This window comes from Ovis aries, chromosome 2 (assembly GCF_016772045.2).
Source record: "Ovis aries strain OAR_USU_Benz2616 breed Rambouillet chromosome 2, ARS-UI_Ramb_v3.0, whole genome shotgun sequence".
Taxonomy (NCBI): Eukaryota; Metazoa; Chordata; class Mammalia; order Artiodactyla; family Bovidae; genus Ovis; species Ovis aries.
In genome coordinates this window covers 147,684,510-147,698,197 of record NC_056055.1, presented here as the reverse complement: position 1 = coordinate 147,698,197, position 13,688 = coordinate 147,684,510, and the positions used below count along the sequence as shown (strand labels likewise).

The 13,688-nt window shown below is 35.6% G+C and overlaps 1 protein-coding gene across 2 annotated transcripts; it reads right to left on the bottom strand.

Annotated features, from left to right (window-relative positions):
* Positions 1 to 2,463: 2,463 nt before the first annotated feature.
* On the bottom strand, positions 2,464 to 12,355 carry GCG (glucagon). Of its 2 annotated transcripts, XM_012135657.3 has the most exons (6): positions 12,276 to 12,355; positions 9,058 to 9,158; positions 7,434 to 7,595; positions 5,037 to 5,174; positions 3,311 to 3,454; positions 2,464 to 2,936 (listed from the first exon to the last, which is right to left on the bottom strand). In XM_012135657.3, exons 2-6 carry the CDS (start codon positions 9,147 to 9,149, stop codon positions 2,930 to 2,932), a joined length of 543 nt encoding a protein of 180 aa, XP_011991047.1. In that variant the 5' UTR covers positions 9,150 to 9,158; positions 12,276 to 12,355; the 3' UTR covers positions 2,464 to 2,929. The 2 variants fall into 2 exon arrangements, with proteins under 2 accessions (XP_011991047.1, XP_042099737.1); XM_042243803.1 differs by lacking the exon at positions 2,464 to 2,936 and having other exon boundaries at positions 3,307 to 3,454.
* Between the last annotated feature and the right edge of the window lie 1,333 nt (positions 12,356 to 13,688).

Sequence of the window (13,688 nt, the reverse complement as noted above, 5' to 3'; positions counted from 1 at the left end):
TGAAAATTCTTTTTCTTCTTTTCTCTCCTTAGCCTCTGGAATAAGTTATGAAGTATTGTGACTACCAGCTTCTTTGGAAGTTTGATAAAATTTCCATGCAAAACCATCTGGACCTGGTGACTTTTTATGAGATGGTTCTTTGATTTCTTTTTCCATTTCTTCTATGAAAATTGGTTTATTTAAGCTCTTGTATCTGTACTAGTGTCAATTTTTACAAATTACATTTTTTTTCAATTTTATCTATCTTTTCTAGGTTTTCAAATATATTTTATGTTAATATATCATAGACATTCTCAACCGTTTAACATTTGTTTCAATTTCATCTGTTTCAATGGTTGTTTCCCAATTCATTTTTACATATTGCTGTTTTCTCTTACTCCTTATTTGTTTGTACTGCAGTATTTTTTTTATATATTGCTAGATTTGATTCATTAATGTTTTGTATATAATTTTTTTTAACCTATGTCCATGAGTCAGATTGATCTATTGTGTTCCTTTTCTATAAACTCTTTGTCAGATTTTTCACCAAGGTTATACTGGTCTTATAAAGTGACCTGGAAATATTTTTTATTTGCTCCTTATTTTGAAGAACTTAGTTAATATCGGTGTTTTTCTTCCTTAACTATTTAGAAGAATTCACCTGTTAAGCTATCTGGGCCTAGGGTTTTTTTCTGGAAAAGTTTTTAAAATAACAGATTCAATTTCCATAACAGAGGACAATTAAGGTTTTCTTCCTATTTATGTCTATTTAAGTAACATTTTTCAAAGGAACTTGTTCATTTTATCCAGTTGTCAAATTTACCAGGCATATAATTTTTATGTACAATATACTTATTATTCTTTTATTGTTTGAGAGCTCTTTAGAGAGGCCCACTTTTATTATAGATATTTGTAATTTTTCCTCCTTTTTTTTCCTTGCCTAGTCTTGCTAGGGGTTTCTTAGTTTTAATAATCTAGTCAAAGAACTAAGTTTGGCTTTGCTAATTTTTAGTGCCAAATTTTCTCCATTTTGTTATTTTTCTCCTATATTTTTAAAAATAATTCTTTTACATTTTGAAGCTTGCTGTCCTTTTTTCCTTCAACTTTTTGAGGTTAAAAACTGAGGCTATTGAGTTTCAAATTTTCTTCTTTCCTAACAAATACATTTAAAGCTATGTTTTATTCCTAAATACTGTTTTAGTTATATCTATCATTTGTATTTATTATGTTTTCATTATAATAGAATACAAAAGCATTTTTTGATTTCTTTTATGATGTCTTTGATCCATGGTTTGTTTAGAAGTGATTGCCCAGTTCAAGTGGTTGTAAATTTTTAAGCTCTCTTTTGTTTTTTATTTCTAACTTAATTTCATTATGGTCTGAATGATTCCAAACTTAGAAATTTATACAATTTTTTTATAACTAAGGTTTTCTTTGTGACCAACTATGTGGTCAATTTTTGTGACTTTTCCATTGCATTTTGGAGAATGTGTATCCTCTTTCATCAGAATTTATAGTTCAGTTTAGGCCTATGAGATCTATCTTATTGATTATGCTATTTAGGTCTCTGTTGCTTTCCTGTCTCTATCTTGTGTTAAGGGAAAAGAGTTTAGATTTCCTTTTATCAGTTTATCTCTATTGCTTCTTGAATCTCATGTAGTTTCTGCTTTATGAAAGTGGTTAGTGTGTTATTGGGTGCATAAATATTAACATCTGTTATAGGTCTTCATTATGATTCAGAACACTTGGCATTTTAAAGTGTCCTTCTTTTCCTTAGGAATTTTTGCTTGAGTTTTAACTTTTGGTGTCAAGAGTGCAACCCCATCAGATTGACAGGTTTTTCACCATAAATATACACAATGTTATGTGATTATTATATCTATGTAATACAAGAGAGAAGGAGAGTTGGCAATGTTGTCTGTATACAGCAAAAAGATACCTCTAACATGGCAATGAGCACCAGACTGGCCCAAAATACTGGACATTGCAGGACAGGGAGATGAAAGTACAAGGTATGATAGACAAACTTAAATGTCTGCAGGTGCCAGGCAAATAAGATATAAAAATAAACTGGGCCGGGGAAAGTGGCTACTTATGCGTATTACCTGAATGTAAATGTGTAACATACATAGATGTGTGTGTGTGTGTGTGTGTGTGTGTGTGTGTGTGTAGGGGGCACAATAGTGAGTTGAAAATAATGTAACCTTTCAGAAGGAGGCAACTGGTATTTATCTTTAGAAGAGATTTGGTTTGTGGGTCTAATATTGCCCGATGATCTAATTTTTCAAGAAACATGAGAAATCAACATTTTAATATAAAGTACCTTGGTTTTTTGATGTTGGCTGAAAGCATTAAAGTACTGTGAAGCAATTTAAAACATGAAATCATATCTGTGCATCAGATTTGGCTTATGGCTTACCAACTTAGGAAGCAGGAGTATTTGGAAAGAGTGGGACCATAAAGAAGAGAGAATACAGACATTGATGAAGAAGCTTGAAATTTTTATTTAGTTTATCTTTTATATACTGAAAGCTGAGCATTTTTATGACAAAAGTTTCAAGAAGAAAATTCTCTTTCCCATCTCACAACTGTGGCTACCAGTCCTCCCCCTTATCTTATTAGAATGCAAATATGTTGTGATTGGAGTAATTTATATATACAAATTATATCACAGAGAAATAATTTCATTGCTATGCAGATTAGCAGAAGAAAAGAAATAGAATTCTGAATTATCATATTTTAAAGCTGATATTTTAGCACTATTTTGACAATGGTGTATTCAATTTATAATCTTTTGGTTATACAATATTAAAAGGAAATTTATTTATTTGCATGCAAGCAATATGGCTTTAGAATACAGCTGTTAAATTTACAGAACTTAAAATTTTAAACATCCCACATGGCTGGCAGGTGATATTGTGAAGATGATCTTGAGTAATGAATGACACACTTACTTCCTAGAAATTAAAAAAAAAGAGAGCAATGATTATTTAACATAGTATAATACATAGATGATACAGTTAACTTAGCCAGAAAATGTTTCGATGATTTATTTTGATAAAGACTGTTCATCTTCTCCTTTTATGCATCCGTTTGTGTTTTGAACTTGTCCCTTACCAACATTCAGGAAAAGTATTTGGAATCAATGAGTGAAAGGATAAAATTGTAATGATCAGAAACAAATATAATAATATACTCTTGAATGATTCATAATTTTGATTGTATACCAAGAGAGTAAAGACTCTTTCCTTCATGTAGCAACAGCCTATAGCAGTATGATAATACCTATGAAAGTTTTGATGGTTTCAGGGATGAACCAAAAGACAGTCACCTGTCAGTAATTTTCGTCTGAAGCAACCAGTTTATAAAGTCTCGGGTAGCAAGACTATCGAGAACGGTATTCATCTCATCAGAGAAAGAGCCATCGGCGTGTCTGCGGCGGAGTTCTTCAACGATGTTGACTTCTTCCGGGAAACTGAGAAATGGAGGGGTAAAATCAGCATTTGGTTAAACATTTCAAAGAAATGCTTATTGGTTGCCTGCTCCTGGTAACCTGTGTAAGGGTCACTGAGAAACCATATGTTTCTATTTACAGAGGGCTTACCACAAAAAGCCTCATAACTTGAATGTCAGAAAGCGAATTAGGTAGACAAGCGCAGAGCCAGGACGTGAAACAAAGCCCTTTTCTGTATTCCAGCTGCTTCTAAGATTTTAGTGTATTGTCAACATAAAACTTATTATTGAAACTATTGATTTGACTGTATTCAGATAATGGAGAAGGAAATGGCAACCCACTCCAGTGTTCTTGCCTGGAGAATCCCAGGGTTGGGGGAGCCTGGTGGGCTGCCGTCTCTGGGGTCACACAGAGTCGGACACGACTGAAGGAACTTAGCAGCAGCAGCAGCAGCATATTCAGAAAAATATAATATATCCTATAAAACTAATGATGAGCAAAACAGCTTTGCCAAGTACAGTCTTAAGGGATTAAACCTTAGTCTATATTAGATATTTTCTCTGGTTTGTTTAACAGAATTGGGGTATCTCTTTAAAACACTATAAAATAATCTTGTGTGACTATTTTCCCATTGATTTTATAAATTTTATTGCTGCTGTTTTAAAAATCAGTGACAATACTAGTTCCCTTTTGTCTTGAGAGCTCCTTAAAATCTCAATACTCTTGTTGAAAATCTCACTAAAGACATCCCTGATGGTCCAGTGGTTAATACTCTGTGTTTCCAACTTCAGGGGGCCTGGGTTGATCCATGGTTGGGAAACTAGGATCCCACACGCCATAAGGTATGGCAAAAAAAAAAAAAACCCCACTAAAGATAAAAATAGAGTGTAACATGAATCTCTTGATTTTCATAATTCAAAGTCAATCAAAATGGTCACAAGAAAATGAGATGGTCTGTTTGGTCTGTGGGTCTGTTTGGCTGTGGTAAGATCCAAGGAAGTACCTAAAGGTCTTAGGCTCATTTTCAACTGTAATAATTTAATGATTATCTCTATGGTAGTCTCATAAAAAATGGATACATCATTAAATAGATGAATGTTTCCACATATTTTTGTTTTGAACGTCATTTCATTAAACATCTTTAGCTCCTTCCTGTCTTCATCGCATTTTTACCTGCAATGAAGTTTAATACATAAACTATGTGAATATTTAAAATGAAACTAAGTTTTCAGCATTATTTCTTCTCTTCCCTTATCCCTAGTTTTTTTGGACAGTCCTAATTTAAGCTTATTTTCCTAGTGTAGTTATCAGAAGTACTCTGTTTATCCTCAGAAGTATCCTGGACTGGTAAATTAATACCTAATTTTAACGCAACTAATAATGGAGGATAAATAGTAACCTGTGTGATGCTATCATTAATACTTGCTCTCAAAGATAAAACAGATGAGACTTTTATAAACTGTCTCCCACCAACAGGAGTTATTCCCTTACTTTGTGAGACTATATTAATGGCTTCATAATGCAGATCCATTTATGGATAACTGTAATCTAAGTTTTCAGCATCAAGCAAAAAAAAAAAAAAATTAAGAATGTACAGACTTACTCTCGCCTTCCTCGGCCTTTCACCAGCCAAGCAATGAATTCCTTGGCAGCTTGGCCTTCCAAATAAGAACTTACATCACTGGTAAAGGTCCCTTCAGCATGTCTCTCAAATTCATCATGACGTTTGGCAATGTTATTCCTGAAAGAAATGTGAAAGTTAAATTGAAGATCTGTCTCTTTAGCAATATGGTTCTCACCTATAAGCAATGGCAGCTTCGGGTTCTGGATTCTGTGTGGAGGGGGCTTAGAGGGAGATTTGGGGAGATGAGGGTGTGTAGGAGACTCATCAGAAAGCTACATTAATTATTGGGAGTGAAGGTTGATGGGGGCAATCTAACGACAATTAAGGGAGGCTAAGCTCCCTCACTCCACCCAGTGACCCATTTTCACCTCTTCCACTTGTCTGTGTCATTAATTCTTAAAGCTGCCCTTACTTCAGTCCAAAAGTGTGAGGGCTATCTACTGTGCCATGCCACTTGCAAACAAAGCAGCAGCTTGTCATTTGTACATCTGGGGTCATGTGTGCGTACTCCGTCGCTCACTCTGGGACCCCATGGACTGTAGCCTGCCAGGCTCCACTGTCCATGGAATTTTCCAGGCAGGAATAGTGGAGTGGGTTTCTGTTTCCTACTCCAACACATGGGGTCAGAGTTAGTTTATTGAATCGAAGGAAAGCAAAGGAGTGTCACAAAATGTCATTGAAAGGACCACAGGATAATGGATTAAAGGAAATGTATGATGATCTAGCAGTGAGGAAAGCTAAAAGAATGACCTTACATCACCCTCACGTGTGTACAGAATGCCCCATGGAAGGAGTTGACCAGAAAGATGGTCAGCTGCTCCATCATATATAAGCCCTGGAAGGTTTCATGTTAAACACAACAGAAACCACCTGGTAGCTAGGATTATTTTACGTTCATTCGCCAAGTTGTGACATTGTCTCTCTAGAAATGAAGACAGTTTGCAGTTTTCCAAATTTGTGATTTCTCCTGTTTCACCAATGCATGCTCAGTAGCTCAGTCATGTCCGACTCTTTGTGACCCCATGGACTGTAACCCGCCAGGGTCCTCTGTCCATGGAATTTTCCAGGCAAGAATACTAGAGTGGGTTGCCATTTCCTCCTCCAGGGGATCTGCCTGACTCAGGGACCGATCCTGCATCTCTTATGTCTCCTGCATTGGTAGGTGGATTCAATACCACTGAGCCACCTGGGAAGCCCCATCTGTAATCCTTAGCTAGAACTTCTGGTGTCTTCTTTGACCATGATCACCATCTTTCCTGTACTCTCCACTTTACGAATTTTTGGTCAACAATCCTCTTTAATTCTTCTTGCTGGTTTCTCTCTTTCTCTCTACCCTTCTCCATTCTATCCAGACAAATATATTCCCTTTTCCTGATATTTAGATTCCTTCAGCTACTTTGCATGCATAACTCCCTCCCTTTGTGGGCCACCCTCCAAAGAAATTGTGAAATTCCACCATCCCTGTGAAACCCTTGTGGCTGATTTCCTCCAGTAGCCTCATGCAGCAAAAACCCCAACACTGTCAAAGAAATTCAACATTAAAATGTATGCCTTACGATAGGCTTGTGTTCCTATGTGCCTTCTTCTCTCTTTATGCTGTGCTGCTAGGCTGTAATTTTAATGTGTATCTTGGATTGTATTCTACAAGAAAAAGACTGCATCTGTTTCCATTTCTCACCGTGATGAACTTGGCTAGAGGATATTTTGAATGTGATCATAGTCATGAGTTTGAACCCTACAAGAGAATGTTGAATTTGCTCTTGTCTTTTGGTCAGGAATTAGATTCCTAACCTTGCAGTTTCACAAAAGTCAGCTTTCAATTTTAAAATAAAATGGGCAACAGAGTAAATATTGCTAAGACCAAAGTTGGGAAAATTATTTAAAGTCTATGTCCCATTTGAGGGTAGGTAATGAAGGCAATGGCACCCCACTCCAGTACTCTTGCCTGGAAAATCCCATGGACGGAGGAGCCTGGTAGGCTGCAGTCCATGGGGTCGCTAGGAGTCGGACACGACTGAGCGATTTCACTTTCATTTTTCACTTTCATGCATTGGAGAAGGAATGGCAACCCACTCCAGTGTTCTTGCCTGGAGAATCCCAAGGACAGCAGAGCCTGGTGGGCTGCCGTCTACGGGGTCGTACAGAGTCGGACATGACTGAAGCGACTTAGCAGCAAGAGTTTTGAAGGGGTGATGGGTGGGACATGCAAAGGCATAATATGGAGGTTAGCACCACCAAGCTTAAACATTATCAGAATCAAATGAGTTTATGGGCATTATTTGATAGGTATGATAACTTAAGAAAGTCAGGAAGAATTTTAGACATATTTAAGTAATACATTTGAGCGTACACTTCTGATGAGGTTCAAATTCTTACTTGTTTCTCTTGGTATTCATCAGCCACTGCACGAAATCCTGGGCACGCCTGGAGTCCAGGTACTTGCTGTAGTCACTGGTGAATGTGCCCTGTGAGTGGCGCTTGTCTTCACTGATCTGATCCGGATCGCCGAGCGGGTCGGTCTGGGGAGCTGGGAATGAACTGTGAAGAACAGTGATTGGTGCAACTACATCTCTCCTCAAGAGCAGATTCACTTGAGGAGCAGCTTCTCTACAAAATATGGAACCACATGAAGCTGGAAGGCAGGTTCCCCGAGCATTTTAGTTGGCAGTTCAGAAAGACCTTAATTTGCCATGGGAATCCCATGGTTTTACCAGAGTTGAATGTACTCTGATTTGGAATTCTAGCAACTGATTTTTCAACTGGCTTCTCTTTTTCTGAAATAGGATTAAATAAATCTTTTTTCAACAAATTCATCTACTCATTATGTTAATAATGCCAGAAGAGAGCAACACGCCTTGAATATTTTAAAAGAGCGAAGCGTCCCAAATCATTTTTGTTTGGGCAGCAGATTTATATTCCAAATTCTGTTTTGCATATATTGCTATAAAAAAGTAGCTCCATCACCTGGCTATGTGGCAGCTAATGGAAAGACAATTGAAAGTTCAGAGAAAGAAAAGAAAAAGCCCACTTGCTAATTGGAAACTATGTCGTGGATAAGCCACATGCCAATAATCAACAGTTGGCTGGCATGGCTATGTGGGGAAATATTCAATATGATTAAGACTCAAAATAGAAATGAGATACTATTTTTACCTGTCAAATTAGCAAGGATTAAATACCGGGGAGGATATTGTGAGAGGAGAATTTCTATAATGCCAGTGGGAATCTGCATGTGTATTAGTTTTCTGGAAAGCAAGTTGGCAAGATATTATAAAAAAATTTAAACTCATTCAAATCCTTTGACATAATTATTTTACCACTAGAAATAAATCCTCAGAAAATAGTAAGAAATGTAGGAAAAATGTTATTGGCAGGCTTTTTGTAGGAAAATTTGAAGAACACTTAAGTATTCAAAAGAGGACGGGTAGCTAAATAAATATTGTACATTTATAAGATGGAATAGTATGTAGTCATTAAATATCATACGTTTAATAGATATTTGTAATGTTATAAAAATAATCTAACAATAAAATGCTAAGAGAAAAAACACAATGCAAAGCTATAAATGATCTGGGATGTATTTACATACAGTACATGCATATTGTCTATCATGAATGTACATGTAAAATTTCTTACTAATTTTATAATTAGTAGGAAATGATGTTATTTTTTAAAATAAAAAGAAAAAGTTGGTGAGAATAATTAAAATGATCTACCATGCAGTGTGAGTAATGAATGGACAGACAGGATCAGCCAAAGATTTCAAAGAGCTATCATTTCCCATGTATCATATTTTTCAACATTCCCCACTCCCTTGGTTATGAAATAACCTACTCCTATCTGTACTCCAGAAAAGCCTTTATCACAATGATACTTTAAACATCTGACAACTGTGCAGGGTGTTTATTCCAAATTACTGAGACCTATTGACTAGTCACAGTTATCTTGGGCTGTATAATAAGCATAGTGCTATGTTAGTTCAAATCTAAAGATTTAATACCTGGATTTCTCCTCTGTGTTCTGAAGGGAATGTTGCCAGCTGCCTTGTGCCAGCATTACAAGCAATCCAGCCACAAAGTAAAGGCTTTTCATTTTTGCTGCCTGTTGAAACACAGAGTCAAAGGAGACATAAAGACACTCAACCATATTTACAAGTGTCAGCTGAATTAGTTCAGTTTTGACTAAGTAAATATTGAGAGTAGAAAGAAAAAACTAGTCACCAATTCTATTCTGATTATATTTCTAGCTTAATATAAAATATTATATTTTTCTTGCAGTTTTTTTTTTTTTGGTGGCTAAAAAGAATACAAAAGATGTGTAGCACTATGAAACTTCTTCATTTGTGTAGGACACTTCTGTTAATAATTGGAAGGCTCATTTCCAGACTTGAAATTAAAAATGTCCATGATAAACATTGAAAATACCCACTGTAGATGATATGCTACATATGGTTAGCTTGAATGGCACCTTATCCATGATCCCACCCTCTTCACTATCAGTCTGGCTTTCAATTAATAGTCCTTCACTTCCAAGCGTTTACATTATACTGCATTTCAACCATCTTAAAGCAGCCTCAGGCTACAACTTGGCATACCAGCTGTCGGTTCAGATGTATTATTCATTTATATTTTAAATAGTGTAACTTGGTCTAGACTTTGTAATTATAAAGCGGCCAACAGATTTGAGGTATTTTAGGGTGCTTTGACCTGTTCTAAATTAAAGGAAAAAAATCATTTTAAAGACAAGCAATTTGCAACAAGAACTAATGCTTCTGGCAACTTGAACAATCACAACTAAGAAACTAAGAGATCACTGTCATAAAGAAAATTAATGCTTGCTTCTGAAGTCTTGAAAGTCCCCAGGTTGTTTTATAATTGGACTGAGTCCAGGATGTGTCATTCACTGCTAGTGACACCCTAGACCATGTTGCAAGATACCTTGCATCACAAGCAGATGCCCCGTGAGGCCATAGGATGCCAAGGACATGATGATGTACTGTGGATGGGGTGGGGTGGAACCAGCCTGAGTGCGGGGCAGAACGACCCCATAGGACAAGCACCTCTATTTTCTGAATGAAAACCTCAAATCCAGTGTTTGTTGTAAACTTCTCTCTGCTTCTTTCAAGTCTGACCATATTTACTTTGAGAAATGGGGATTTCAATCCAAGTTTGATTATACTTATTTGTTAAAAATTTGACTGAGTATTTTTAGCAAATGGCATTTGGTTTGAAATGAGTATTTTACAAATATTATCGTTTTAAACTATCAACCTTGTCTTTAACATCTTAGCCATACTTCCTATCTTTCTTTGGCACTAAAACATGAGGACTGTAAATACCTGGAGTGGTATTTTTTTTCCCCTTTGAAATATTGCCTTTAAGATTAAGTGATCGATTAGATAAAGCAACACAATAGGCATTACATGTTCATCCTTTATTTATCAATATTCAATTACTAATTTGGTGTGTTTCTGTGCTTCAGTTTATACAGTTGGCAAACTTTGGAAATCTTGCCCAATATATATGCAGGGTCTTTGACTGCAATTTTTAATTATAAATTCGTATTTTCAGAAACATAAAAAATTAAAGCAAACATTCCTCTTTAGGATTACATCACTGTTGGAAAGTCAACTGAAAACTATAATTGCTTTCATGTAATGTCCCTAAAGGTTTTACAATATCTTCTATTATATTCTCTGGAGGCAGATATGGAACAGGTAGTTTCTGGGAGAGCTGGTATAAGAAACAACCATAGAGAAGTCAGTGTTTGAAGTCCTCCCCAAGCGGTAGAATATTTCTATTCAAATAAACAATTGATTTTTGAAACTTTATTTATTCATTGTGTAAAAGTCAACAGAATTGTGAAATATTTAAGTATAAGGATTTTTTAATACTGCTACTTGAGAAAGCAAACATTTGCATCGTTTTGTTATCAAAATCTTATTCATTAAGGAGAGACTTTCCAATTACTCTCCCACCCCTGCTTTAGCCTACAGAGAGAGTCTGCAGTTTAATAAAATCTATACATTTCCACTCAAATTTAAAAGGAGATGTGGTACCAATCATATTTCCTAAATAGGAAGTCTTTTGCAAAGATTAATCTTTGATCTAGGCAAGATGCCATATATTATATAGTATATCCCTAAGTATACTGGTGCCATAGGCCAAATAAATTCTTTTAAAACTGGCTAGATAATTGCTTCTCACAGGTATTAATTAGTATGTGTGAAAGAAAACATACCACATGGAACTTCCCTGGTGGTCCAGAGACTGTGCTCCCAATACAGGGGCCACAGGTTCGATCCCTGGTTGGGAAACTAAGATCCTGAATTTGACAGGGAGATGTGAAAACCAAGAAACACAAAAAACACGATATCATTTTCTCCACTGAAGATCTTTGTAAAATTGTTCCTTGTCCTTAAGAGTTTAAATAGGTACTTTAGAACATCTGATATTTTTTCTTAAGGTATTTACTAAAATTTCATTTTGGAATGTAGACGTTTTAGATAGTCTATTTATTAATATTGGTCCCCCAAACATAGTAATTATTAATCTGTGCTTTTACTCAGCTCCATCCACAAAATTCCCAATAACTGATGACATTTCTTCTCTGCCCTAAATATGCTATGTCTTATCTACAAAGAGCTGATTTCATGGACTTTGATTTTTTGATAGCCTTATCAGAAATTTGAATATTTGAATGATGATGTTGATTTTGCTCTTCTGGAAAACCATACGTTTTCATTGGTAAGGCTCAATTACTATTATAACCTCTTTAATGGGCACATTTCTGCTGTTTAAAAGGCGCCTTCTGTTCAAAATAGTATACACATTTATCGAATCCAAAGAAAAATAGCTGTTTTCCAAAATGTTACCACTGATTTTTAAAATACAATTTTCATTAGTTAAATTTTGTAGTAAGTGCCTTGATTTGCATCTTTGTTTTTCTTTCTATCTTATATCTTTTCATTGACTTATTTCTTTGACTCGCTTTGAGGCTTTATTATGTTAACGTTTATTTAAATGCATTTTACATCACTTTTTCATTTCAATTCTGCCCCACGTATTATAATAACAAAGTATAAGTTGAAAAAACAGCACTTTAATTCATAATACTTTGCCCCCTTATGAACACTTAACTGAATAGATGTACCCTAACTTAACTAACTGTACCCTAAATAGAAGGTACAATCTTACAATCACTCAATATTACTCTTACCTTCTGACACCAGGAGGTGGAACAGAGCAGGTGGAGAGAGAGTGAGCCCTCGTTTGGGTGTGCAGTGTCCTGAGCTCTGTAGCTGTGCACCAAAGCTTACTGCCTTTATATATTCTCCAGTGGTGTTTAGCCTTGCAGATATTACGCTGACAATATAAATTTTTCATCTGTGAATAATGGGTTTTTGTTACAAACGATTTCACTCGCCCACTCACTTCGCTCATCTGCATAATAAGCTTATATTGGGTGGGAACTCAGAAACCAGGAAACTTTTTATTTACTCTTGCTTTTTTTTTTTTTTTGGCTGAGAATGGAAAGGGAAGTTTGGAAATTCACCTTCACTCTTGATCAGGAATGAAAATCATTTAAGTACTCTGATGTGAATGTTTATGTTGCAGACTAAAGAATGTGAAATTATATAGTCCATGGCCAACCTCTTTGAGCATAGCCTTATTTGAGGGTCTTATAAGCCCTTCTTTGCTATTTAGTTATAATGAATTTATCTTAATAGAATAATCAATTCATTCTTTTGTCTACCCAAATAATAAATCACTCACTCAAAACATTAGGGATCTTCTCATCAACACTATGTGAAGTTAATTTGTATTATTTTGGTGAGGAATTTTAAAGAATATCAATTAAGACTTTTCAATTAAGAATGCCAATTAAGACTGTTGTTTAAAATGGGATTCGGGAAGAAAAGATAGAGCAAAGTGAGGATTAAACATCCAAGATGCTAATAAGACAAGGTCTAATATTTCTTTTTTCATCCAATGCATATTTAAAGGCTAACTCTATTGATAAGAGACCTGGACACTAATTTTCTAAAGAATGAGTTACTATGTATAGGTCATATAACTGAGCTTTGTGATCTGCCTCTTAAGACTTCAATATCTATGGGATTTAGCAGATATGAGTCTGATCACCTTAGAGAAAGGGGAAAATGGGAAATGATCTGGACAGACAGCATGAGACAGTGTTAGTGTAATTAGATTTTAGTCTGGCTGCTGTCAATAAGCTGTGTGGCCTCAGTCAAGTCACATACTCTGTTTAAGCCTCAGCTTCCTGTTCAGAAATGAGAGTGTTGATTAAATGAATCTTCTAAACTAAAAATTTGCTTTCATTCAACAAAAGCCTTGCAACCTTTGCTAACTAGATTCCAACACTCTAATATAATCAATTGCATGATGAAACTTGCACAGAAGTAAATCAGAGACAACTATAGAGATAGTCCCAATGAACTTAAACAGTTCCCTTTGTGGATTGGACCCACTGTTGGATGTAGGGCTATTTAAGCACCATAAGAGGTCAGTTCTCTGTGAAATTAGGTAACCTCAGAAAGGGGCATTCATGCTGATAATTGCTGGTGGTATATCATTAATGTTAGCTTTGCTATTAGAAGTGTGGTCCAAG

Coding starts and splice junctions, on each gene's coding strand:
- GCG (XM_012135657.3), bottom strand. CDS start 9,149: ATGAAAAGCCTTTACTTTGTGGCTGGATTGCTTGTAATGCTGGCACAA. Junction 7,596..9,057: donor AACACAGAGGAGAAATCCAG/GTATTAAATCTT, acceptor TGTTCTTCACAG/TTCATTCCCAGCTCCCCAGA. Junction 5,175..7,433: donor ATGAATACCAAGAGAAACAA/GTAAGAATTTGA, acceptor CATTTCTTTCAG/GAATAACATTGCCAAACGTC.